This window comes from Mirounga leonina, unplaced genomic scaffold (genome assembly GCF_011800145.1).
Source record: "Mirounga leonina isolate KUSES-001 unplaced genomic scaffold, KU_Mleo_1.0 Mir_154, whole genome shotgun sequence".
Classification (NCBI taxonomy): Eukaryota; Metazoa; Chordata; class Mammalia; order Carnivora; family Phocidae; genus Mirounga; species Mirounga leonina.
Window position 1 is genome coordinate 42,908,640 of NW_023270389.1, and position 24,616 is coordinate 42,933,255.

At 41.8% G+C, this 24,616-nt stretch overlaps 1 protein-coding gene across 10 annotated transcripts in view; it reads left to right on the plus strand.

Moving 5' to 3' along the window:
- The window catches only part of NPL (N-acetylneuraminate pyruvate lyase), a 37,875-nt gene extending 13,801 nt beyond the window's left edge, over nucleotides 1-24,074 (plus strand). For 5 of the 10 annotated variants that reach the window (XM_035010591.1, XM_035010592.1, XM_035010588.1 and 2 more), the window contains 9 exons: nucleotides 922-1,009; nucleotides 4,911-4,968; nucleotides 8,498-8,573; nucleotides 10,339-10,431; nucleotides 11,261-11,409; nucleotides 11,544-11,590; nucleotides 14,103-14,187; nucleotides 16,816-16,855; nucleotides 19,909-20,224. In XM_035010591.1, coding sequence (XP_034866482.1) covers nucleotides 922-1,009; nucleotides 4,911-4,968; nucleotides 8,498-8,573; nucleotides 10,339-10,431; nucleotides 11,261-11,409; nucleotides 11,544-11,590; nucleotides 14,103-14,187; nucleotides 16,816-16,855; nucleotides 19,909-20,093 — 821 coding nt within the window. In that variant the 3' untranslated portion in view covers nucleotides 20,094-20,224. Of the gene's footprint in view, nucleotides 1-921; nucleotides 1,010-4,910; nucleotides 4,969-8,497; nucleotides 8,574-10,338; nucleotides 10,432-11,260; nucleotides 11,410-11,543; nucleotides 11,591-14,102; nucleotides 14,188-16,815; nucleotides 16,856-19,908; nucleotides 20,225-23,610 lie in introns of those variants that run through there. The other 5 variants (XM_035010593.1, XM_035010594.1, XM_035010597.1 and 2 more) reach the window with 5 other exon arrangements.
- Nucleotides 24,075-24,616: the final 542 nt, after the last annotated feature.

A 24,616-nucleotide genomic window follows, 5' to 3' on the forward strand; every position in this document is an offset into this window, starting at 1 on the left:
CCAAGCCATGGTGGGGGAAGACTGATTCTTACTCTTCAAAGGGCCACGGCTCTCGGGTATAGGGAAGAATTAGGAACATCCCTACTAGTAGAGCATACTTGAAGTGTCTTAAGACCCTAAAGGAGTGATAAAAACACTCTTTCCTACTCTCACCCCCCCTTCTCCAGCTGAGCACTCAGTATTTGGAGATCCAAATGCATTAGGCCCCAGTAATGGATCCTAGTGCTGTTTGCATACTATCTGTGATCCATTAAGAGATTACTGTATTAGAAGGGAAAGTTTTAGAAACACAGCTTCGGATTCAAATTTATTTAGTGATTTAGAACCTCATCTTTGCCTCTGTAGATGAGAAGAACCATTTGTACTTTGCAGGGTTGTTGTGAAAATAAGTGACTATTGAAAGAGTGCTTCAACAAGAAATAATAATATCCTTGGTGTTTTCTTATGAATTACCATGAAAAAATTGTCCTAGAATGCTACCATCATGTTAAACTATAGACTGAGGTCTTTGTAGATCTGTAGGATGTGCCACTGTCCTCATGAGTAACTCCCACTTTTGACCCCTTTGACAGCCCAGTAGTGGGTGGTGTTGATTTTCCTGCCATTCAAGCCCAAATCATTGGATATTTGCCCAAAATGAGAACAGTTATCTCAGTCTGCTTTCAAATACTCTGCAAGGACAGATTTGTCATTGCAAGTCATAATTAACCTTCCCACTGCTTTGAACAAGGTGAAGATGGAAAAAAGACAGAGTCTTAGATAAAAATGGAAACATGGCATTTCACCTCCAGATTCCATCGTCTGATCTTTCCCCACGTCCCTTCCCCTTAAGCAAGGAGTTCTGACCCTGCACTTCCTGCGTTGGTGTTGGAGGAGCGAAAGGAATTGGTTGGCCCCACTAACTGACTCTATTTGGAACAGTGAATGGCACGACGGGAGAAGGCCTGTCCCTGAGCGTCTCAGAGCGTCGCCAGGTCGCAGAGGAGTGGGTGGCCAAAGGGCGGAACAAGTGAGTGGAGTCACCAGGATAAAAGCACTCTTCGAGAGAGCTGCATAGAGTATGGCTCTTTTCTGATGACACAGCCTCCCACCTTCTGGTCAGAGGGCAGGCCTGAGGCATGGGGATTCTGGCACTTTGGCAAGGAGCTGAGGCAGAGGAGAACCCCTCCCTTCTGGGTGGAAGGGCAGCCAGACTGCAAGGCCCACCTGGCTCCCAGAGGGTCCATCTGGAAGCTGGAAGCTGCCCCTTATCTATTTACAAAGCCAGTCCCCTCGGGTTACTTGTCCTTGGGCTGAGGGGATAAGAGGGGGAGGGGCTGGTGACGGACTCTGCTGTCCCCTGGCTCTTGTAAACAACTCCAACCCCTTCCCCTCTCAGAATGGGTACCTGATGCTTCTATCAGCCCTTGCTTCCCTACCTCTCTGTGCATATGACTCAACATGCTCTCTGTGGTGCTGCTTTTTGTAGTCTTCGGGACTCAGTTCATGCCATGGTAGTCAAGTAAGACGGATCCATTCAGTAAGCACACTCAATTAACCAAGCTTTATTTGTTGTCTGTTCTGTTGTGTGGGATGCACTGTGCTGGCACCGGGGAGATGAAACAGGGTCTCTGCCTTCAGCTTGCTTGCCATCCAATGGAGATGTCAGATTATGAAATTTAACACTGATTCTTCTGATAAATAGTGTAAACAAGGATCAGAGAAGGCAATGATTGATGTTGCGTTAGGTGGAGGCGAAGATTGAAGGTAAGTCCCAAGTGAGCCTGGAGCAGTTGTCAGTGTGAAGCCCATGACCTCCTTGGGGATCCTCAAATGGCTTCAGAGCACCTTGAGGACTCTGAAACTGTATGCCAAGGCTGAGTGCATGTCCATGGAAGCAGTTTCTGCTGATCCATCAGCTTTCAGCTCATTTCCAGTCAGATTGTGAGCCCTAAAAGATTAAAGACCATGGACGGAGAAACAAGGAAGGTTAAGGATCAACATTAAAAAAAGCACCAGAGGGGTGCCTGGGTGGCTCAGTCGTTAAGCGTCTGCCTTCGGCTCAGGTCGTGATCCCAGGGTCCTGGGATCGAGCCCCGCATCGGGCTCCCTGCTCGGCAGGAAGCCTGCTTCTCCCTCTCCCTCTCCCCCTACTTGTGTTCCTTCTCTCACTATCGATCTCTGTCAAATAAATAAATAAAATCTTTAAGAAAGAAAGAAAGAAAAGCATCAGAAATGGGGAGACAGGGAAGAGGGCAAAGACAGAAAGCCCTCAGAAGGGCAGGAGGGAGGTCGGAGGTGAATCCTGCCACTTAAGGAGGAATGGTTCAGAGCATGCCACCGTAGCATGGGACTCTACAGCCAGACAGCCTGAGTTTGGGTCCTGGCTCTGTCTCTCACTAGGCTTCTGAACTCAGACAAGTCACTTAACCGCCCTGTGCTTCACCTATGAAATTGGAATAAAAGTATGTATCTTATGGTGGTGGTGAGGATTCGAGCCGTGCCTGGCACGTAGTAGCAAGTCTTATACGGGAATTCATTGTAATTATTTGCGGTGGATGCTGTGTTCGTCATCACATTTGTCATAAATGTTGGATGTTGTGAAAGTCAGTAGATGGAGGGCTGAGAAGACGGTTGGTTTGAAGTGATCGTGACCAATGACCTCAGAGAGAGCAGAGCCAGTCGGTTTGTTGAAACGGGAGCAGCCTGCCGTGAACTGTGGATCGTGGATCGCCGCAGATGTGCGGGGGTGGGGGCCATGAGCACAGCTCGTTCTCGGAACATTTTCTGGTGAAGGGAAGGAGAGATGGAGTGGTAGGTTAGGGAGGAGGAAGCAAGATGAAAAGAAGGGTAGTTTTGTTTTTTGGTTTTTTTTAAGATGTTATTTATTTATTTGACACAGAGAGAGTGAGAGCACAAGCTGGGAGACAAAGGGAGAGGGAGGAGCAGGCTCTCCGCTGAGCAGGGAGCCCAATGGAGGGCTCGATCCCAGGACCCTGGGATCATGACCTGAGCCGAAGGCAGCCGCTTAACCGACTGAGCCACCCAGGTGCCCTCCTGGTTTGTTTTAAAGTGGGGAAGTCTTGGGCATGTTTCTCTGCTGAAAAGACACTGTTACAGAAGAAGAGATTAAGAGAGTAGACAGCTGATACCTTTGATGGGAAGGTCTGGGGGATGGGGGGAGGGTTGAAACAAAACCAAAAGTAGATAGCGTAACTTGAGAGGACAGCCCAGAAGCTGGGAGGAAAGCATAGATGAGGATGCGGCTAAGCGTGGAGGTGCAGAAGAGGAGAAGTGGGGCAGTCTGTGTATGAAACCTCTGTATATTTCTGGTGTGTGGGAAGTGAGCACATCTGCCAGGAACAAGGAGTTGAGTTAGAATTAGCTTGAGAATAGTCCAGATTTGAAGTAGCCACTGCAGGGAATTGGAAGGGAAGTAAGTCATGATGAACAGAAGGCTTTTTGGAGCCTCGCTCTCCTGATCTGCGAAAGGACAAATTGGGATGAAAGCCATAGGATGGTTTTATCTAGCAGCACCTAGCAGCAGGGTGGAAGGGAGGAAGGCGTGGATGGCTTCTTTTAACCTAAGCCAGGAGAAGAGGTGTGAAAGATTTAAGGAGGTCGTGCAGAAAAGCTGCTGGTAAGAGTAGAGCCTATCAGTCAGCCTTCCTTTCTCCTTTCAAAGGTCTTAATCCTTTAAAAATGCAACCCCGGGGCACCTGCGTGGCTCAGTCGGTTAAGCATCTGCCTTCAGCTCAGGTTGGGCTCCCTGCTCAGTGGTGGGGGGGGAGGGGGGGGAGTCTGCTTCTCCCTCTCCCTCTGCTCCTCCCTACCCCTCTGTTCACTCTCTCTCTCTCTCAAATAAATAAATAAAATCTTTAAAAATGCAACCCTGATCACATCACTTCCTTAGTGAGGCCCCATTTCACCTGAGACACGGCAAGTCAGGAGTCACTGGGGACTCACTGATGGGGCCTAAGCAAGAATATGGTGTCTCCACCCCTTGAAGATGGCATGTGCATGTTATTCAGGGTCCCTCAGGAGTCGCTGGGGTGACTGGACTCACAACTGAGTTTTATTAATCCTCTGAGAACACCAGGCTCACTGTGGCCTCTGCCCATGGGGCCACATGGAGCACCCCCAAAGATGAATATTGGGGTCTCAGAGGAAACCTCTCATAAGAGGCCAAATTCTGAAGACTGACAAGATAGGAAAAAGCTTTTTACAGTGAATTCATTTCTCATATGGCTTGTTCCTGGCTGTACTCTTTGAAGATCCTCTTTGTTTTTATCTCCAACCAGAAATACCTCCATGTTACACCAATCTCCACACAAATACCACCATCAATACACCATCTAAAACAGTGCTTCGTGGGCGCCTGGGTGGCTCAGTTGGTTAAGCGACTGCCTTCAGCTCAGTTCATGATCCTGGAGTCCCGGGATCGAGTCCCACATCGGGCTCCCTGCTCGACGGGGAGTCTGCTTCTCCCTCTGACCCTCCCCCCTCTCATGCTCTCTCTCTCTATCTCATTCTCTCTCTCAAATAAATAAATAAAATCTTAAAAAAAAAAAAAAGACTCTCTCCCTCTACCTCTCCCCCACTCTCCCCCTAAAATAAATAAAGAAATCTTTAAAAAAAAAAAAAAAAAAAAAGTAAAACAGTGCTTCGTCAAAGTACGTATTCAAATACTGATTGACTCTTGGCTTCAAAATTTTGCTTGGTTAGACCTTAAATTTTACTCCCTGGACATTTTTTTTAATCCCCTATTAGATTCATTTTAAATAAACCACTATAGAATTTAATAGTTTTGAGGTTGAGATTAGCAGGACATTAATTAACTGCCAAAACCAGTACAAACCAGAGTAGTTCAGCCCTTCCTTCCATGTTACTGTAAACTTCCAAGTGATGCAACAGCCTTTTCTCTTTTGCAGGTTGGATCAGGTGGTAATTCATGTAGGAGCCCTGAGCTTGAAAGATTCACAAGAACTGGTAGGTATGTAGGTCCATCTGGGAGAGACCACTCAAGGGGCCTCCTCTTCCTTTTATTATTAGAGCATGGATGATGGTATACAATGTTATATTCATTTTAGGTGTACGACATGGTGAATCGATAATTCTGTGCATTACTCAGTGCCCACCAGGATAAGTGTAATCTCCATCTGTCACCATACAATGTTATTACAATATTATTGACTACATTCTCTATGCTATACCTTTCATCTCTGTGACTTGTTTATTTTATAACTAAAAGTTTGTACCTCTTAATCCCCTTCACCTATTTTGCCCTCCCTCCACTGGCAACTACCAGTTTGTTCTCTGAGTCTGTTTCTGGTTTTTTGTTTATTTGTTCATTTGTTTTGGTTTTTTTTTAAATTCCATATAAGGGAAGGGGCTCCTTTTTTATGCTGAAGTTAAACTCAATACCATTTTTGCTATATATTGGGTGCTATCACTGGGGAATATGAGGTGTGGGACCTCAGAGTTCACCATCCAGAAGCAGGCACAGAGCCATAATGAGAGTAGCCCGAGGTGATAACTTCTGTAGCAGAGTTTTGAGTAGGAGACAGAGGCCCGTCTTCCTCCGAGGGGTGGGTATAGAGGTAGCTCAGTTTGCAAGTAGGGAGAAGAACTTGAGCCAACCTCAGTTTTTCTAAGAAGCAAAAGGCAAAGCCATCTGCTGGGCATGAAGGAGATGGAAGATGGGGTTCAAAGATGAAGAGCAGTAAAAATTGAGAATCACTGCCCAGGAAAATGGGAGGGAAAACTGAAGCACAGGAAGATTGTCCCCACCCATGTTCTTATCAGCATTATTTACAATAGAAAGAGGTGAAAGCAACCCAAATGCCCATCAGTGGATAAATAGATAAACAAAATATGGTATATACGTACTATTAAAGGACAAAAATACAAATGAGTAATTTAAAAGATCAAATTGGCTTTATTGAATGAATCCAGCAGCATCCAATCTAGCAAATAGAAAGGAGCTCTATCGAGCTGTGGAAAAGGAAAGGCAAAAGACAGAGAGGGAGCAAGAAAAAGGAAATTATTAGCAAAGAACACATTGTTTTAAGCAAGGTCGCCCTCCTAAGGGCAATGGTATGGGCCTGACAATAAATTTCCTAGGGCTGACCAGGAAATTCCACGTTGACAGTTTAAAGGTTACATTCCTGGGAGGATTGAAACTGAAGTCAGGTTAGGTATTAAGTCTTGGTTTGCTGACATGGATCCTTAATATAAGTACTCCATTTGGGTCCTGTGGTTTTCTTTTTAACAATACAATGGAATATTATTCAGCCTTAAAAAGGAAAGGAATCCATCCTGTCACCTGCTATAATATAGGTGAAACTCTTTGAGGACATTATATTAAATAAAATAAGCCAGTCACTAAAAGACAAATACTATATGATTCCTCTGAAATGAGGTATCTAAAGTAGTCAAATTCGTAAAAACAGGAAGTAGAATGGTAGTTGCCACGGGCTAGAGGCAGAGAGGAAGAATTATTTAATGGGTATAGAGTTCCAGATTTGCAAGATGAAAAGTTCTAGAGATCTGTTTTATAACAATGTGAATATACTTAAAACTACTGAACTGTACACTTAAAAATGATTAAGGTGGTAAATTTTATGTGGTTTCGTCACAATTTAAAAAAATTTTTTTTCAAAGTAAGCTCTACGCCCAACATGGGTTTTGAACTCATGGCCCTGACATCAAGAGTCACATGCTCTACCGAGCCAGCCAGCCACCCCTAATTAGTTAATTTTTTAAAAAGGATTGCCCAATGGTGCTAAAAAACCAAATGAAGTTGTAAGTCATAAATCTGTCTTACCACCATTCAACTAAGTTATGAAAATTTCTTTCTAGGTATAGTCTTCAACCAGGACATAGGTTCAAGAACACGAACAATTGGATTGCTCCAGGTTTAGAGATTAGCAGATTAGGTAGAGCAAAGGCCAGGAATGGAAGGAGTTAAAGTTTCTGGCAGAAAAGTACATGACCTGGTGGTTTTGAGGACTTTGTGAATTGGGTAAAAAAAGAAAGCTCGAAAGTGTTGAGGTATTTACCAGCAGGCCCAGAACCTGGACCACTACTAAATTAACCATGTTTTCAGAATTTATATATTCTGATTTCCAAGATTACAATGACTTGATCTAGCCCCAACATCTTCTTGATGGGTTTTGTTTTTCCTATTACTGAATTTAGAAATGGGATATATATATATTTGCAGAATTGCAATTCAGTACTCTTAGGTAAGCCACAAGGGAAGGCATATTGCTAAGTGGTTGCTTAATAAGCCTAGAATCAGAACGTGGAGACTTGATTTATTCTTCTTATGCGTCATTTGTTCTTCTTTCAGTAGGCCTTTCGATTAAGGTAGTATGATGTAGGAAATTTGTTTTCATCTCTTTTTTTTTTTTTAAAGATTTTATTTATTTGACACAGAGAGAGCGAGAGTAGGAACACAAGCAGGGGGAGTGGGAGAGGGAGAAGCAGGCCTCCCGCTGAGCAGGGAGCCCGATGTGGGGCTCGATCCCAGGACCCTGGGATCATGACCTGAGCCGAAGGCAGATGCTCAATGACTGAGCCACCCAGGCGCCCCTGTTTTCATCTCTTTTTAATTGCTTTCTTTTCCTATGTGTGATATAAATTTTAAAATATCGTCATGACGTGGAAGGTTGTCATCCATTGAGCTGAACACTAGAATAGTGTAGAGATAATCTTAGGACAGAGATAATCCCCTTCTATAGGGATAATCCCCTACTGTGGGGATAATCTTGCCAATGAGACTATAATTTGGCATCTGCTTAGCCATAACTCCATTGGATGATGTTTGGGCACTGCCATCAACTGTCTCTTAGCTGTTTCCTTTTTTCTTATTTTCAGCTAAGGTTATCCTTCTACTCTTGTCCTAATGGAGTGCTAAACAAATGATTCAAATATATTATATGCAACCGGTGGCCAGTGATTTAATCAACCATGCCTATGTAGTGAGGCCTCCATTAAAACCCAAAAGGGCAGGTTTCAGAGAGCTCCCAGGTTGGTGAACATGTGGAGATTTGGGGAGAGTGGAACACATGGAAACTACAAGCCCTATCTCCATACCTTGCCTTAGGCATCTCTTCCATCTGGCTGTTCCTGAGTTAATATCTTCTTATACTAAACTGGTGGCCTAGTAAGTAAGATGTTCCTCCGAGTTCTGTGAGCCAGTCTAGCAAATTAAGTGACCCAAGGAGGGGATTATGAGAACCTCCAACTCTGTAGCCAGTCGGTCAGGAACACAGGTGATGACCTAGGCTTGTGACTAGCATCTAAAGTTCAGGGAAGCGGGGTAGTCTTGTCAGATGGAGCCCTGAACCTGTGCAATCTGACTGTCTCCAGGTAGATAGTATCAGAGTTGAATAGAATTGCAGGACATGCAGCTGGTATCAGAGAATTGCCTGTTGATGTGGGGAAACCACCCCCCAACCCACAGACATCTAAATTGTCACCAAACCCAATGGTCTTCTTTCTTCTTTTAAAGGCCCGACATGCAGCAGAAATAGGAGCTGATGGCATCGCCGTCATTGCACCTTTCTTTCTCAAGCCAAGGAACAAAGGTAAGCAAATAGTCTAAATACACAGTGCCTCGTGTGGTCCACTTCTTTTTGCCTTCATTCAAAATGGTCATGCTGACCTCCTGAAAGTAAAGTTGTATGGACTTCTGTGGGAGTGAAGTTGCAGTGGTACAGTAGCTGTCCAGAATATTTGGTCTCCCTGGATCCATACAAGAAAAGACTCCTTTAAGAAGTCAACTCTTTTGCCAAGTAATCTGATTGGGTCATCCACCAAGCCCCAGGTCAACGTACAGGTACCTGTGTTGGGTCAGGCGTCCACCCCTAATCTAGTCAGTTGTGTAGGGAGTCAGAGTTACATGGCAAAGCATGGGATCATTTTTCTCAAAAAAGGAATATAAGTGGTGGGCATCTTGAGACATGTTCTATTCAAGGTTGAGTCAGTAATGAATTTGAGGGAGATTTCAGAGAAAGATCCATGGTCTTCCAAATTACCAAGTTAATTGCTTTCTCCTTCTCTGCTTTCTCTACGGAAACTTTTGTGGTTTCCAAGTATACTGAGTCTTTTTAATCCTTCTGATTAGCAAATGAAGGAATACAGATTTTGAAAGGATTGAAAACAGACAATCCATGATTGCATGCATGATTAAATAAATTCATAGCTAAATGTAATTGGGTCAAAATTATCATGAAATACCATCGATTATTGGTAGAGAGAAAATAATTGTCAATATAGGATAAGTAATTTAAATACTGCCATCTTGGGAATTGAGAATGAACATTTTAAAAGTTTTTTCACATGGTTATAAAAATTTTACGTGAATACGTTTCCCAAAAAGACAGACAAAGGAAAGATAATGAGTTATTCATAATATTTTTGTCAAATATTTATCACAGAGTACATCATCACAGTATTCAGATGAAGTATTTTCTCCCCCACTCTCCAGTGTAAGCAAGTCTGCTGGATTTATTTATCCTCTGCAGTAATGTCGCAGTGAAAGCTCACGGAGGATGATGTAGGAAATTGCAAATCCTCAGTAAACTAGAATGAATTCTCTTCTGCTATATCTGGATTTCTCCCCAAATGGGAAAAGTGCCAACCTCTGGTTGAATTATTGTGAGGTGTGCCACTATTCTTCTAACTTCCCTCTTTGAGCAAATGTTTATCTTTTTGTTGTAGAATTTTCTCAGTTACAACTTGATGATTCTGATCCTAATGCAAATTCCTTGTTCACTGACCACATTTAGCCCTTTTGGGGTAAGAGCACAGGAGTCCAACCAACGGGCTTCTGGCTTTGATAAGAGTATTTCAAGAACTTCTCTTAATATGTGGGAAGGTTTGCACCAGTTTTTTTTTTTTTTAAAGATTGTATTTATTTATTTGAAAGAGAGAGAATGAGAGAGAGCACATGAGAGGGGGGAGGGTCAGAGGGAGAAGCAGACTCCCCGCTGAGCAGGGAGCCCGATGCGGGACTCGATCCCGGGACTCCAGGATCATGACCTGAGCCGAAGACAGTTGCTTAACCAACTGAGCCACCCAAGCGCCCTGCACCAGTTTTATAATAGTATTTAAGGACAGCAGGAAAGTGATCATCTTATTTTGGCCTTTCTACAGAAAGGAAAATAAACCTTTGAATGAAGTGTTGCAAAGACATTGCAGTATCGATCTCAGGGATGACTGAGAGGGATCAAGAATTTTCAGCTTCTGAGAGGGATGGTTGCATTTCAATAGATGGTTAGTTTTTTTTTACCAGGGAAAGCCAGTGTTTTATACTTGTTCACACCATGGCTTGTCCTGCTATTCTTTCAGATATCTTGATTAATTTCCTAAAGGAGGTAGCTACTGCCGCCCCAGCATTGCCATTTTATTATTATCACATTCCGGCCTTGACAGGGGTAAAGAGTAAGTACTGCTTCTTTCCATGTTTCTTTCCCTCCATCTCTCACATCTTACCCTGTTTCGCTAAGAAACTCCCACTCCATCGCACTCCACCCTGTGTCACAAAAGCATAAAACTATTCACCGGATGGTTCGGATTGGCTCCAAAATAAGTCAGTCTTATCAAAAATAAGTCCCTCTTATCAATCATTGACACTACCTTATAATGAACGTTTTTAAGTGTGAAAGATGCTTTTCTAGCAGACACCTTGTGTCTTGTATGAGAAGACACAAGCCTATAAGCCCCGTAAGGACGAAGGCTGTGTCTACCTTGTCCTCTACTGTATTCTCAGTGCCTGGTACATAGGAAGGTACTCTGATCCCTCCTCACTTTTCTTTTGGCTTTCTTTCTTTCTTTCTTTTTTTTTTTTTAAGATTTTTAAAATTTATGGGATCATGACCTGAGCCAAGGCAGACGCTTAACTGACTGAGCCACCCAGGTGTCCCTCCTTTTGACTTTTCTTTTATTGTTACTATGCTTCTCCAGAAAGGAGATTGTTAAAATTAGATGAGATTTCTTAGGAGATTATTTTTTAGATACGATTCCTTTCTACTTCCTTAAAAGAAAAAAAAAATAGAAGTTGTGCTTTGGAAAAGTTCATCTGTTGTCTTCGAGGAATGGAAGCGTGGGGGCTGAAATTTGATGAGTACATAGGAACTCCTAAGTGAGGGCAAGGGACGTCCAGCTGAGAACAGCCCCTGGCACTCAGCACAGATGTGAGGGGCTCTACAAGACGGGATTTGACATTTTCTGGAGGGGTGCAGATTCGTGAGGCATTTTCTGTTTTGAGCAGTTCGTGCTGAGGAATTGTTGGACGGGATTCAGGATAAGATCCCCACCTTCCAAGGGCTGAAGTTCAGTGACACCGATCTCTTAGACTTCGGGCAATGTGTTGATCAGAATCGCCAGCAACAGTTTGCTTTCCTTTTTGGGGTGGATGAGGTAAGTCGCCCACTGGCCTGTCCCAGCAGGTTCGTTGCCCTCCAGAACAATTTGTAAAGCTATTTAGATAGCAACATTTTTTTTCTCTTACTCTTTTTCCTAAAAGTGAATACCCTGTGTCTGTTTTTGCTTAGCAACTATTGAGTGCCCTGGTGATGGGAGCGACTGGAGCAGTGGGTAGGTAAGCCTGACTCGTTTTTCCACACGGTTATAAATGTAAAGTCCCCCCATGGAGGCATTCACTGCCTATGTGGTTATACTTCTTGCATGGATGCCTTTTCTAATGAAAGCTGCCTTTCTTTCCCCCAGTCTTTCAGCAAAAAGGAATTAAGTAGAGCTTAGCAGTTTGTTAGCAACTCAGTCACTGTTTTTAGAAGCATCTGTTGCAATTAGAGGTGAGGCACATGAGCTAAGAGCATGCACAGAATTTGTCAGAAATTACTTAGTTATTAATAAGAGGAACCCACTGAAAGTAGCTAATGCGGAAGAAGACACATTATTATAAACTACTGGGAGATTGGGTAAAACTCAAGAGGAGGAAATGCAGCCAGGCCTCAGAGAAGATGAGAACCCAGGCCTGCAAAATGCTCAACAGCCAGGACAGATCGTTCTCCATCTGTGGTCCTCTGGAGACTCTCACCCCTGCGTCTCTCTGCATACCTCTCTCTTTCCCTCTCTTGCTCTCCAGGTGCGCTCTCTATGCTTCAGCATGCACATGGCCAATCGTGGCTGCCCGGTTGTGAATCTCATCTCAGGATATCACTAGATAGCACTGCCTGTTGGGCTTACCTAAGTCCAATCAGCTGCAGCCAGCTAAATAGACATACATGGCCTGATGCCTACTCAGGCAGAGGCAGGCAATTCGATTAGCATGTCCACTGCACATGTTTACCTAATTCATTAGAAATATGCCTGCAAGGGATTGAGTGAAATATTCGTGTTAACTGAAAGTGCATTACCTCCATATAGGAAAAGTGTAGGAGAAGCAAAGTAGTGTTGATAACATGTCTTGGTGAGCATGGCTTTGATGAAGAATAAGTAAGTTGGATGATCTCAATGGCTTATTCACCAAGCCAGGATGGTGACGTCCTGCAACATCCATTGTCACTACAGGGACATTTCTACCATGGGAACCTGAATGCCTGGGATCTGCTGACCATGAAATTCTTACTTTCTTTTCCCCCAGAAATTCTTACTTTTTTGACTTTTGTTTTTTGGCCTCCATACTAGGCATTTTAATTTTGTCAACATAATCTATAAGCAAAGTACATTTCGTTAGACTTTATTTCTTCTTAATTATAATTACATTTCTCTCTAACTAAATATGCCTAAGACCCCTAGAATTTGAATTTTAGTATTCTGAAACTCCTCCGGCATATTGTGATTTAGGGGTGTTTCACATCCATAAGGGACTTATCTCAGCTATTGTATTATATTTTTTCCTTACTTTTTTACCAGAAGATAATGTGAACTTCACGTTCTTGGAATCCCTTGCTGTTCAGTCCAGGGTCTCCATGTGAAGGACCAACAACATTCTGTTCTTGGTACATCAAGATAAATATATTTTTCTGAGACTGACTTACTATATGAGAAGTTGCTAGAAACTGCGGAAACATCCTTGTTAAGAATTTCTGTAAACTTCTACCTTGCTGATTTCTCTAAGAATTCAGTGATTAGTCTGAGGTATTTGTCTTTACTGGTAGAGTTGGATATTATATTTTTTTTCAAGATTTTATTTATTTATTTGGCAGAGAGACAGCGAGAGAGGGAACACAAGCAGGGGGAGTGGGAGAGGGAGAAGCAGGCCTCCCGCGGAGCAGGGAGCCCGATGCGGGGCTCGATCCCGGGACCCTGGGACCATGACCTGAGCTGGAGGCAGGTGCCTAGCGACTGAGCCACTCAGGTGCCCCTGGATATTATTTTTTTAAGTCCACATTTTATCAGATCAAATAACTTATTTTCACTTTCATTTGTGCTGAATTGTAGTAGATAGCAGCATGAAGGGATGAAAGCCTTTGCCCCAATTGTGTGGCCTTCTTTAAGTCATAGTTTCTTCACAACCAAACAGAAGCCAGGGATTTGAGGGGATTAGACATGATTTATGTCAAGCACCTGGAACACAAGAGACAATAAATGATCTCTCATTTTATTATCATCTTTATTATTATTATTATTAGAAAGTAATCTCTAGGTAATATATAAATTGTATAAGCATATATATTACAGGTAATATATAAACTGGCAGAGAACTCAGATAATCTGCTGGGATTTACCCCATTCACCTAGTTCCTCGGCATAAGGCTTTAGGCCTCACCTCAGATACTACGTTTTACCCACAGTTCGAATCTAGCTTCGTGCCTGTGCACGTGCCCTGGGGCAGGTGTTGGCCTCTGTTATTCCCTACCAAATACACCTCCATCTCTAACTTTTTCCCCTTTTTTCTAACTTTATCCTTTTCCGACTTTTCTTCCTTTCCTTTATCCCCTTTGGTATTCTGTGCCTCCTCTTGGCACTGCTTATTGTCGCTGGATAACTCAGAAGTGAAGACACCTGATCTCTAATAGATTAGGGCCAAAAAACAGACTTCTGGGAGGCCTGGTGTATTTTTCCCTTTTAGGCATCAAAGGGATTTGAAGATCTAGACTTCTCCCGCTGAGTTACTGATACTGCAGTGTGTGCTGTTTTCTTTCCAGTACCTATAACTACATGGGAAAAAAGACAAACCAGATGTTGGAGGCTTTCGAACGAAAGGACTTCTCTTCAGCCCTGAACCATCAGGTTAACTTTTCTTTCCCACTGGATAATTCTTATTCTCTCTCATCAGCACTCCTAGCACACCTGCCCTCGTTAAAATTGCCTTGCTGCTTCTTTCTTTACTTTTCTCCTGCTTCTTACCTGTTCTTGTTTAGAGCCAAACCTGTCCCCATTGTCTATGTTCCCTACATGTCTAATCAGGACAGGCCCCATACGGGAATGACTTCTCTCTCTGTTCCTCCTAGAAAGGATCATATTTTTACTCTGTGTTCAAAGTATGTTTGTGACTATAAAATAATAGTGATAGATTTCTGGGGAAATGACCCATGCCATCCCCTTGAGGACTTCACACCCAAGTCTCCAGAGTATATGAAGAAGCTGTGAAGCTGGTAACCCAAAATGGGGAGACTTAATCCAAAGTCAGAGCAGGTCAGTCATCTTCACCTGCCATGTGCTGAGAATTGGAAGCATCTACCAGGCAGAAACAAGAGCCGAGTGAGCGATCTAAAAGGAGACACTGGCTTGGAGAGAGGAAGAGAAAAGCCGCAGGAGCTGATGTGTTACAGGGAAGACCCCAGGGGAAATGGCGGCTGCCGTTAATGTTACACCGAGGGCAGGCTAGCTGTCCAGAGAATGGAGAGCCTCATGAAGGGCAGAACCAATCTCGCAGCTGGGTAATATGTGTGCTTGAGGTAAGTGGAATGAGGTGGAAAGAAACAGCATAGGCACAAGAGAAGGACTTTTCAGAGGCCAAGAGGCCCAGGGATTTTCAAGATAGTAAAAGTAGCTAAGTGGAGTATCCCAGGGAAATAAGTGGGAGTGAAAGGCATAAGCGAGATTGGAGCAGGTTCTGAAAATTCCAGCCTGTTCTGAGTTGTATGACAGGAAAACCATAGGACCGAATAGATAGTAAAACAGCCCTGAGAGGAGCCCTTCAATTCAGCAGCTTCTTTTATTGACTGGTCCCATTTCCATCTATTTTCCTCCCATTAGTCCCACACAAATAAGTCATCCCTCTCAAAATGGTATTGGTGAGGAATGTAGTTTACCACATTCTCTGGCTTTTCTTACAGAAGGCTAGTGTGAGTGGGTCTCATTGACTCCTTTATTCATATGCCAAGGGCTGAGCCAAGTGCGTAACTTCAGTCAAGCTGGTCTCTGCTGTAAAGGAATTTGCAGTCAGGTGAAGAAGCAGACCAGCAAAAAGTCAGGGCAGAATTTATTCATTCTCATGGACTCAAACGCCATCTGTTATATTTACATAAGTGAAATGACAAGCATACAGAGATGTTCCAGACTACATTGTTTATAAGAGCAAAAGACAGAAACAACCCAACTATCCATCCATAAGGAAATGGTTAAAAAACATTATGTTTGAGTTATGCAATGGAGTTATATGCAGCCCTTAAAAGGATGAGATCATTTTCTGTGTACAGATCTGGAAAGACTCCATGACCTATTAAGTGTGCAAAAGCAGTGGAGGACAGAGTTGAGAATGTAATATACTAGTTTGTGTGAGAGGGGAAAAAAGAATGTATACATATATGTTTTTAAGGCTCTGGGTGTTAAAATTTCATTCTGTACTGAATTTTTTGTTACTAGACTGTATGTAATTGGTTAAAACAACATAAAATGTCATCGAAAATGCATCTCTTAATGAAATGGATGGGAGTCTGCCTTTATGAATTAGTTCACGAATTCATGGATGAATATTACTTAATGCTAGGATGAGTTACATTTCAGCAGCGATACTATTTCTGTTTTTTGTTTTTAGAGAAATAAATGCTATGAAACCCTGTTCATATAAATTAGTAGTAAGAATAGAAGAAATTGTTATAGCAATGTCACTCAATTCTTTGAACAGTTTTTTGAGTTGTGTTAAAAATCACAGAATGCGTTAGTGACTTTCAGCTGACAGCCTGAGTAGCAACATTGAAAGCGATGTTGAAAGCAAAAAGTTGAAAGCCCTATGATTTTTTAGAGGACATGTTACCCATTAATTAGAGGAATCGCTTTGTCACTCTGTCGATGCCAATACCAATATTTTGATCTGCTCCTTTATTTGGTTCCCAGAGGTGTCCCAAGGCAGTGATACAGGAGATACGTCTTTATTTTTTTCAAAAGTGGGAAAAGAAGCACTTATGAGGAGGAAATCTAAAAGAACAATCTGCACCTCCATGCAAATTCTTAGTCTCATCAGTTTTAGAAAAATAGCACTTATGGAAGTTAAGGATCTAGAAATTATTTATTCCCATAAATCTTAGCCTTGCTAAGTGCCCCTTAGAGAGTACCTCAGAAGTTAGCATACCCCAGTTTGAAAACAACCTCTCTAGCTGATAAGTTTAGTTGGGTAAGGGTTGGCTAGATGGATGAAGGGTGCCTACCCCTTTCTTTACTGTACAATTCTATCTTTGGCACCTCTTTTCTCATGGCCCCTTTTTATAAAGCTCACATGTATAAAAAGATCCTACCTTATCCTGGATGGATCTCAACCATCCTCACTTAGCTGTTTTTCTCCACTCTGACAGGCCTTCAGAAAACTAAGGTGTTGGGCTTTTTTGTTTGGGGTTTCTGTCCTTTGACCTCCAAAATTTCTGAATTGTTATCACAGCTTATGTAATACTGACTGTAGATTTGTTTTTTCCTTTCCAGTTTTGTATTCAGAGATTTATCAACTTTGTGCTCAAACTCGGTAAGTTTTCTACTTTGTCTGCTGTGAGTTTGAAGGAAATGGTACACTGTCACTTTCCGTGAGGGTTCAACAAGGACACCTTTCAATGTTCTGTTGCAAGCAGAGTTTTATTTCCAATACTAGCCTCAGGGCCAACCCTATAAAGTGGTGAAGTAAATCTAGTTGGCACCCTTCTACAATTCTTGTTCCTCAATCTTAGCACTTTGCTTGCCTTCCCACTCTGCACACCATCATTTGATCCTTCTCAGCACTCACTCCCTGTACTTGCCTCTGCTCATTAAAATTCTACCACACCGTGGCTGATTTCAGCCTGAGTGCTTGGAGGAAGGCAGTCTGAATATAGATCTTACTAAATTGTGAATGACTGACAGCTCTCCCAAGAGTATTTGCACTGTAAAAAGAGTTTATTAACATAAGTAAGCTCAAATGGATGGAGGTTTGGATAATATGACAAAGAAAATTTGAGGGAAATATAGTGAATTTGCATAGAGAAGCCTTCTCAGAGTCGCTTAAATATTATCCCATCACAAATGACAAAAGCCACCATTCACCCCACTTCTGAGGAGATTGGTGCTTCATGAGAACCTGGGTCAAGTCCAGGAAAAGCTTTAAGTTTATTCTTGGCAGACCTCCCACCTCCCTTTCAGAGCCGTTCTACCTTATCATGGCAACTCCTCCCGAGCCCCAAGCACCCATTATGTGGTATGGCCCGCATTCTTGCAGGGTCGTCTGCGAGCTCTCTTAATTCTTTAAAGACAGTGTTTCCCATCTGCTTTTCACTTTCACAATTTCTGTCATATTTATGTGCCACAAGTATCATTAATTACCTATTATTACTCCCTTGTCCTAAACAATACTTTTCACAAAATTGGGGGTTTGGTGTGATAGTTTTTTATGTTCCTAAGGTGAATTAAATAAATATTGAACTATTAAAATTAGAACTAAAAGTGTACCCGTGTATATATAAGATCATTCTGTATACCAGCAGTGAGACTGCAACATTTTTGCCAAATATAGCTCTAAGATATTAGCTGAAAGAATTTACTCTCTTGCCAGAATATTTGCATTTTAAAAGTGGACTCGGGGCACCAGGGTGGCTCAGTTGGTTAAGCGTCCAACTCCATTTCAGCTTAGGTCATGATCTCAGTGTCATGAGATCGAGCCTTGCATTGGGCTCCATGCTGGGCCTGGAGTCTACTTAAGATTCTCTCTCTCTCTGCCCTCCCCCCCATAGATAGATAGCTACATACATACATACATACATACATACATACATACATACATACATAATATAAAGTGGACTCTTGTAGATAATTTTTATGATTTAAAAGAATATATCTTTAAAGAAATCATTTCAGACTTCTTTGGCAGGTTGGAGCTTTCATGGTTTAGGCAAGGAGAGACTTATCTTAATAAACTTGTAGTCTTGGGGCGCCTGGGTGGCTCAGTTGGTTAAGCGACTGCCTTCAGCTCAGGTCACGATCCTGGAGTCCCGGGATCGAGTCCCGCATCGGGCTCCCTGCTCAACGGGGAGTCTACTTCTCCCTCTGACCCTCCTCCCTCTCTTGCTCTCTGTCTTTCATTCTCTCTCTCTCAAATAAATAAATAAAATCTTTAAAAAAAAAATTTTTTTTTAAATAAACTTGTAGTCTTATTATGAGGGTAGCTCCCTATTCTGCCATTTGTAATAAGCCTGGAAGGGCCATTTTGCATTCACCAAACTATACTCTGTATCTTTGGTCATGCTAGTATTTTCCTTCCAGATACTTAGTTGTTACTATTAGCTTAGCAAAAGAAAGTTACTTCTCATATCTTGGATCCAAAAACCATAGCCAGTTAAAACAAATACCTTTCTCTTTCTGCTGTATTGTTTCCTTAGATCTACCTTCAACATCCCTAATTCTATCCTCAGCTCTGTTTTCTACTATTTCATTTCATTGAATATATATTTTTTTTCATTTCTAGTATTTGTTTTTCCAGATTTTCCTGTACTTTATTTATATGCCCTTCTCTTAGCCTATGGCTTCTATTCCTCCTTTATCTCTGTGAGGTCTCTTTCAGAATTGTGTATCATCTGTTCTCAGGATGTGGGATTTGTCAGTTGTGCATTTGCAAGCTCTTGTGCAGCTTCTTTTTCTCATGTGTTTTGTAATTTTTAACTTTGAATTTGTCTTCAGAGACTGTTGTTTTCTGGAGAATCCATTGTGCTCTAGGTTATAAGGTGTCCTAACAAGTGGTTTTACATTTGCCTCTGTTGGACACTATAGTTTCACCAATTCTAACGAGTTTTTAGGTTAATTTCTTAGTCCAATTTTTACAACAAGTGCCTAACGCAAATATGGATCCAGATTCATAGATGGCATAGGCTTGGGGTTTCTTTCGTAAGATCTTTTTCCATCCACAGCCTGGAAGAAGTCAAGCTTCCATGCCTCTCTATCCCCAGGCCAGCAGGCCAGGTTTTCTTCTATTGCCTTTCATAGAAGGCTGACTACCAGTTTTATATAGGGCATTTAATTTCAGCCCCCTGCTCTGCACAGACCCAAGGCTTCATCTTGCATTCCTGCCCCAGCTTTAGAACATGAGCTCTAAAAGAGCAGCATCTTAAGGAGTGCATTTCTCAGGGACTTCTTAGATGTGATTGAACTAAATTCTGTCTTAGTGATGAAGTCCTGCATCATTTGATCCACAGTCATATATCCCTGAATCAGATTATCCTCATGGACCACTTGGCTTCAGCAACTCACCACACTGACCTCTTTGTTCCTGGTACCTTCGGTCCCTCCTTCTTGCTTTTGAGGTTGACTTAGAGTCTTCCTTTGTTTTGTTTTACAGTTTGTCAATTTGTCAAAAATTTTCCAGCTTTTCTATATGTTCGAGGCAGGAAGAGGGATTCCTATGTCTGCTCAGTCTGCCATAGTGATAAGAAATGTTCCCCTCTTTTACTTCCACCTTATCCTATCATAGAAGTCACTAGTATATGATCTCTTCTTTAGGATGTTTGTGGCAAAGTGGATGGTCCCAGTCACATTTCCTTATTTATTTTTCCCATCTAGGTTTTGGAGTGTCGCAGACCAAAGCCATCATGACTCTGGTCTCTGGGATTCCAATGGGACCACCCCGGCCTCCACTGCAGAAAGCCTCCAGGGAGTTTATTGATGATGCAAAAGCTAAGCTGAAGAGCCTGGATTTTCTTTCTTCCACTGATTTAAAGGATGGAAACTTAGAATCCTATAGCTAGTGCCTCTCTATCAAATTAGAGTGTGTACCTAGAATGGTACCTTCATTTCTCAAGGACTTTTTAGATGAACTTGAACTAAACTCTTTTCTAGCAAATGAAATCTCACCCAATCAACGAGTACTTAAGTGCCTTCTAAGATCCTAAAAAATGTTTTATTTTGTGAAGGGGCAAAACTCTAAAAGGAATCATGAGCCCTGAGTTATTCAATATTTCACAAAATTTTTGTGGAGAAATTTCTGCTTATATGGATGAAATGGAATCAAGAAAAAAATTATAATGATTCATTCCATCTGCCTTTAGGAGCTCCCATTATCTTGATTTCTGATTCTTAATCCTATTTTAATTTTTTTTTTTAATTTTAAACCACTATAATGTACTTCCATTTTAATAAATATTCATTTGGAGTCTAGGACAACTCTGAGCTACTTCATTTAGGCAAATACACTTACTTCAATGCCAAATTACAACATAACTCAACTCTACACAACTATTAACACACCCGCTCACTTGGCTGCTCAGTCTAATTCTAGAATATCTGCTTTCTGATTCACTGTGATGTCAGTTTTCCCCCAAAACACTGCATTAGGTGAAGACTTGCTTCAGTTCTTATCACTCAACGGCCCATTAGAGTAGCTTTTCATAGAACAAAGAAAAGGCCCTCCCCAAAGATGAACTCAAGTCTCCACTTCTTCATATATATAGAGAACTTCTCAGAGCTCAAAATCTCAACCAAAGAGCTCTCCTCTGGGCACCACACACTTCCCCTTTCCCCACAGGAAGTGAATGGCTCCCCCACAGTGCCCTGAATGTAAGTGAAGGCCAATGTCCCCTCTATTGTGAGCCCAGGGGCTAACTGTTATTTCCTGGTCACACTTCAGCACATTTCGAAGATTGGGGGAGGACCAAAAGATTTCACTCTCACTATCCCTACATACCTTCTTTATTCTTTCTTTCTCAGTAGTATGGCTGTTTTAGTCTCCTTTCCAAAAAACCCTGGTTAGTGCTTCCTAATAACAAAGTGTATTGCCAGTCAACCCTTGGTGATTGTAAACCTGACTATCCAGTCTATCAATTACTGAGGATTTTTTTTTTTAAGATTTTATTTTATTTGAGAGAGAGAATGAGAGAGAGTATGAGAAGGGGGAGGGTCAGAGGGAGAAGCAGACTCCCCACAGATCAGGGAGCCCGATATGGGACTCGATCCTGGGACTCCAGGATCATGACCTGAGCCGAAGGCAGTCGCTTGACCAACTGAGCCACCCCGGTGCCCAATTACCAAGGATTTTTACTCTTTTTTTTTTTTCACTCTTTATATTTTATCTCTGAAAAGGAGAACTTTTTCAAAATGAGAATTTGAAATTATCTGTGGATTCAGTTACCGTTGTCAATTGATCAGTTAAGAGTTGTTATATTTATGGCTCCTCACTCCTCTTTTTGCTCAGGAATGACATGTGCTGTTTTCTCATATTTCTACCTCCTTCAGGAGTAAGGCGTTGGAATAAGAAATTGAACTGCAGTGGTTTATGTGAATTTATATTCTCTCACTGAAACATTTCTTTATAGCCGTTAATTTCCTAAAGGAAGAAAAGGGAGGTTTTTGGTTCTGAAGAGGTCATATCCTTACTTAAGTATACTAAAGTCAAATTAATTTTTTCTATGAAGATACATCTTGGCTATCCACTAGCCAAGATTTTTTTTTTTTTTCTGTTTTTCTGTTTTTGTTTTTCTGAAGTCAGTGCTTGGAGAACTTTGAAGATGGTTAAGAAGAGTTTGTAAACACAAAGAGAAATAAGATGATTTTTCTTCAGTGACAAGGGTTGAATTTAACTCTGTGTGTTCTAACATCCAACTCCTTGGAAATGAATGTTACATAGCAATAGTTGCTAATAATGCCTTTTATCAAAAGTAAATTTTTGGAGTATTATGAATTTACTATTACCTTTGAGTTTAGTCTTTAATATTAAAACTAAAATAATGATGTGAAATACTTCACTCAGCACGATACTAAAAGCGGATTTTTAACCTCTGTTTCAAGATGGAATTCTGAGATTAATTCACTGGGGATGGTGGAAGGACAAAGTGATTCCAGGGACTGGTTTTACTTAGGATCTCTTGGGTTTATTCACAGATGTAGGAAAATGCCATGGTGTGTGGGGCACCGGTGGAGGTGGGGAATGGGTAATGCATGCTCTTCTCCAGAAAGGCTGTTTGCTACAACTTGAGAGAAATTTCCTCTTGATGATCACATGAACAGCACATAAAATCCCTTCTGTCAGGAATCTGGAGCCTGAGGGAAGGCTGGGTTGGGCTGGGCTGGGCTAAGGGACATTCTAAAATGACTGCAGTCCAAGACCAGGCACCCACCTAGACTCACCCGGGCTTTTCACATAAGGAAGAATGGAGTGGGACTTAAATGCCTGTCAAAGCAAGAAGAGCAAAGAATGGATCTAACCCATTTAACCACTGTCCTTATCACATGCTCACTCAACCCCAATTTGCTTCAGTTACATGAAGAAGGAATCTTGGAATCAAAGTTATACAAACAGCAGAGCTAAGCCCTTGCTAGAGGGGGGGCCTCACCTTGCACTTTGGGTTTCTGGGGCTGAGAAATGGCTACTTGGTGGACAAAATAACTAACCCAAATCATGTTTTCTCTGCCAACCCCTTTGGTGACTCTTGAGAGATCATTTGTTACATAGGACACATCAGCATTTTAAGTTAGACAACCAAAAGAAAAACCTTACAGAAATTTCCTAGATCTTAATCATGCAATTAGTAAACATAATGGAATGGATTCCACCAAATGTGTATAGAACCTGTATCCAGCAGGACTTGTCACCTGTATCTGTATACCAGGTATAGGGAGTGTTCGAGTTCTACGCCACATGGACCACCTAGGAGCTTGGACATCAAGTTCACCTCCAGTATATTTTCTACACAGCAGCTAGAATGACCTTCCTCAATGCCAGGTTCCCAGATTTGAGCCAGATGTTGGATGAGGTCCTGTGGGCACAGAAAATTTTTTCAAATATCAACCTTTGGTGTAAGGGACAGGCCTCTTGCCCATCACCAAGCACACATAACAAAGTTATCGTTGAAGTCCTGGAAGTGGGCTCCCACTGATGGGCAAGCACATCAGGGGCTCAGAGTGATCTATATATAGTCCAAGTCCAGTTGGCCCCATTTAAGGTCCCCTGCCTCGGGTAGGAGGAGGTGGCACAAGGACTACAAATCGCATTCCTGGGAATCCTTGGACTGCAGTTCAACAAAGTGATTCACCTCAGGACTCAAGGGAATGGGTACATCTAAACCATCTCTTACTAAGAGCTGCAGGTAATATTCACAAGCCTGGGCGGTCTGCAGGTTGTGGTTGCTATCTGGACTCCCCAGAACATTGACCCAGTTAGTATCGTCCTTGTCCTTCCCCTAAGGAAATAACCTCAGTAAGCTTTGAGGTCCCAATTTGAACATTCCACTGAGTATTCTCTACCTTTTGCTCTTTCACTTGTCTATACAGAACTGCAGTATCTGTGGGTCTTCCATCAAGATCACTGAATCTGGCCAGAGGAAAGTGCTGGAGAATGGTGGTGCAGGAGAGAGACTAACTCCCACAAAGCAGTGAGGGAAGTGTCTCTGTGTCCCTTAGACTTCATCTGAGATTAGAATCCTGGGAAGGAGCCAGACAGGTAAAGAGAAGCAGAGGGTATATTCCTGGTGGTAGGAGCCAAAGATCTGACAATTCCAAGCCACAACAGAGTCTGTAGAGTGTGAACATCTGAACAGAAGCCAGTGGGCCAGAGTTCAGACACTAAGGAAAGAATAGGAAGGGAAATAGTTTAAAGGGACCGGAGGGAGCCAGGTCCTGTAAGGCCTTGTAAGTCATAGGAAAGTTAAACTAAAGATGTTACTCTGTGCTTTGAGTGTAAAATAACTATAAGTTGCCCAGAAGATTGAAAAATGGGTTAAGGAAATGGTGCAGAAGGAAGAAAAGTTTACAATAAGGTTTTGTTATTATATAAACATTTTGTGGAAAAATATATTTTTCTATCTGGAATTTTTTGTTTTCTTGGGTTTGGGTAGTATACACCATGATTTTTCTGGTTAAATTTAAGCAAAAATTTTTTTTTTAATTTTGTGGCTTTTTATTTATTTAGCAGTAGGGTGAATTAAACATGAAGGAAGGATAGGTATGTGCATAGTCTGTATTAGATAATTCTAACATTTAAAATATGTACAAGTACAATTTTGCTGGTTGGTTTTTTTCTTCTGCTGATGCTCTTGGTACTTTTTATCCTCATTTTATTTTGTGATTTTTAAATGTGTTTATGTACAGTGGAACCTTATATGTAATAATTACTTCAAGTCTGGATGGAAAATGCATTCTACCAAAGAGGATATGATTTGAATTCATCCAGGTGATTTCTCTCTGCTGACTAGTGACCACTTTAAAATAATTGACTTGAAATTTTTGGGAGCATCACAGAAAGTGAATCTTTTTTTTCCCCCTTACCAAATACCTAGTT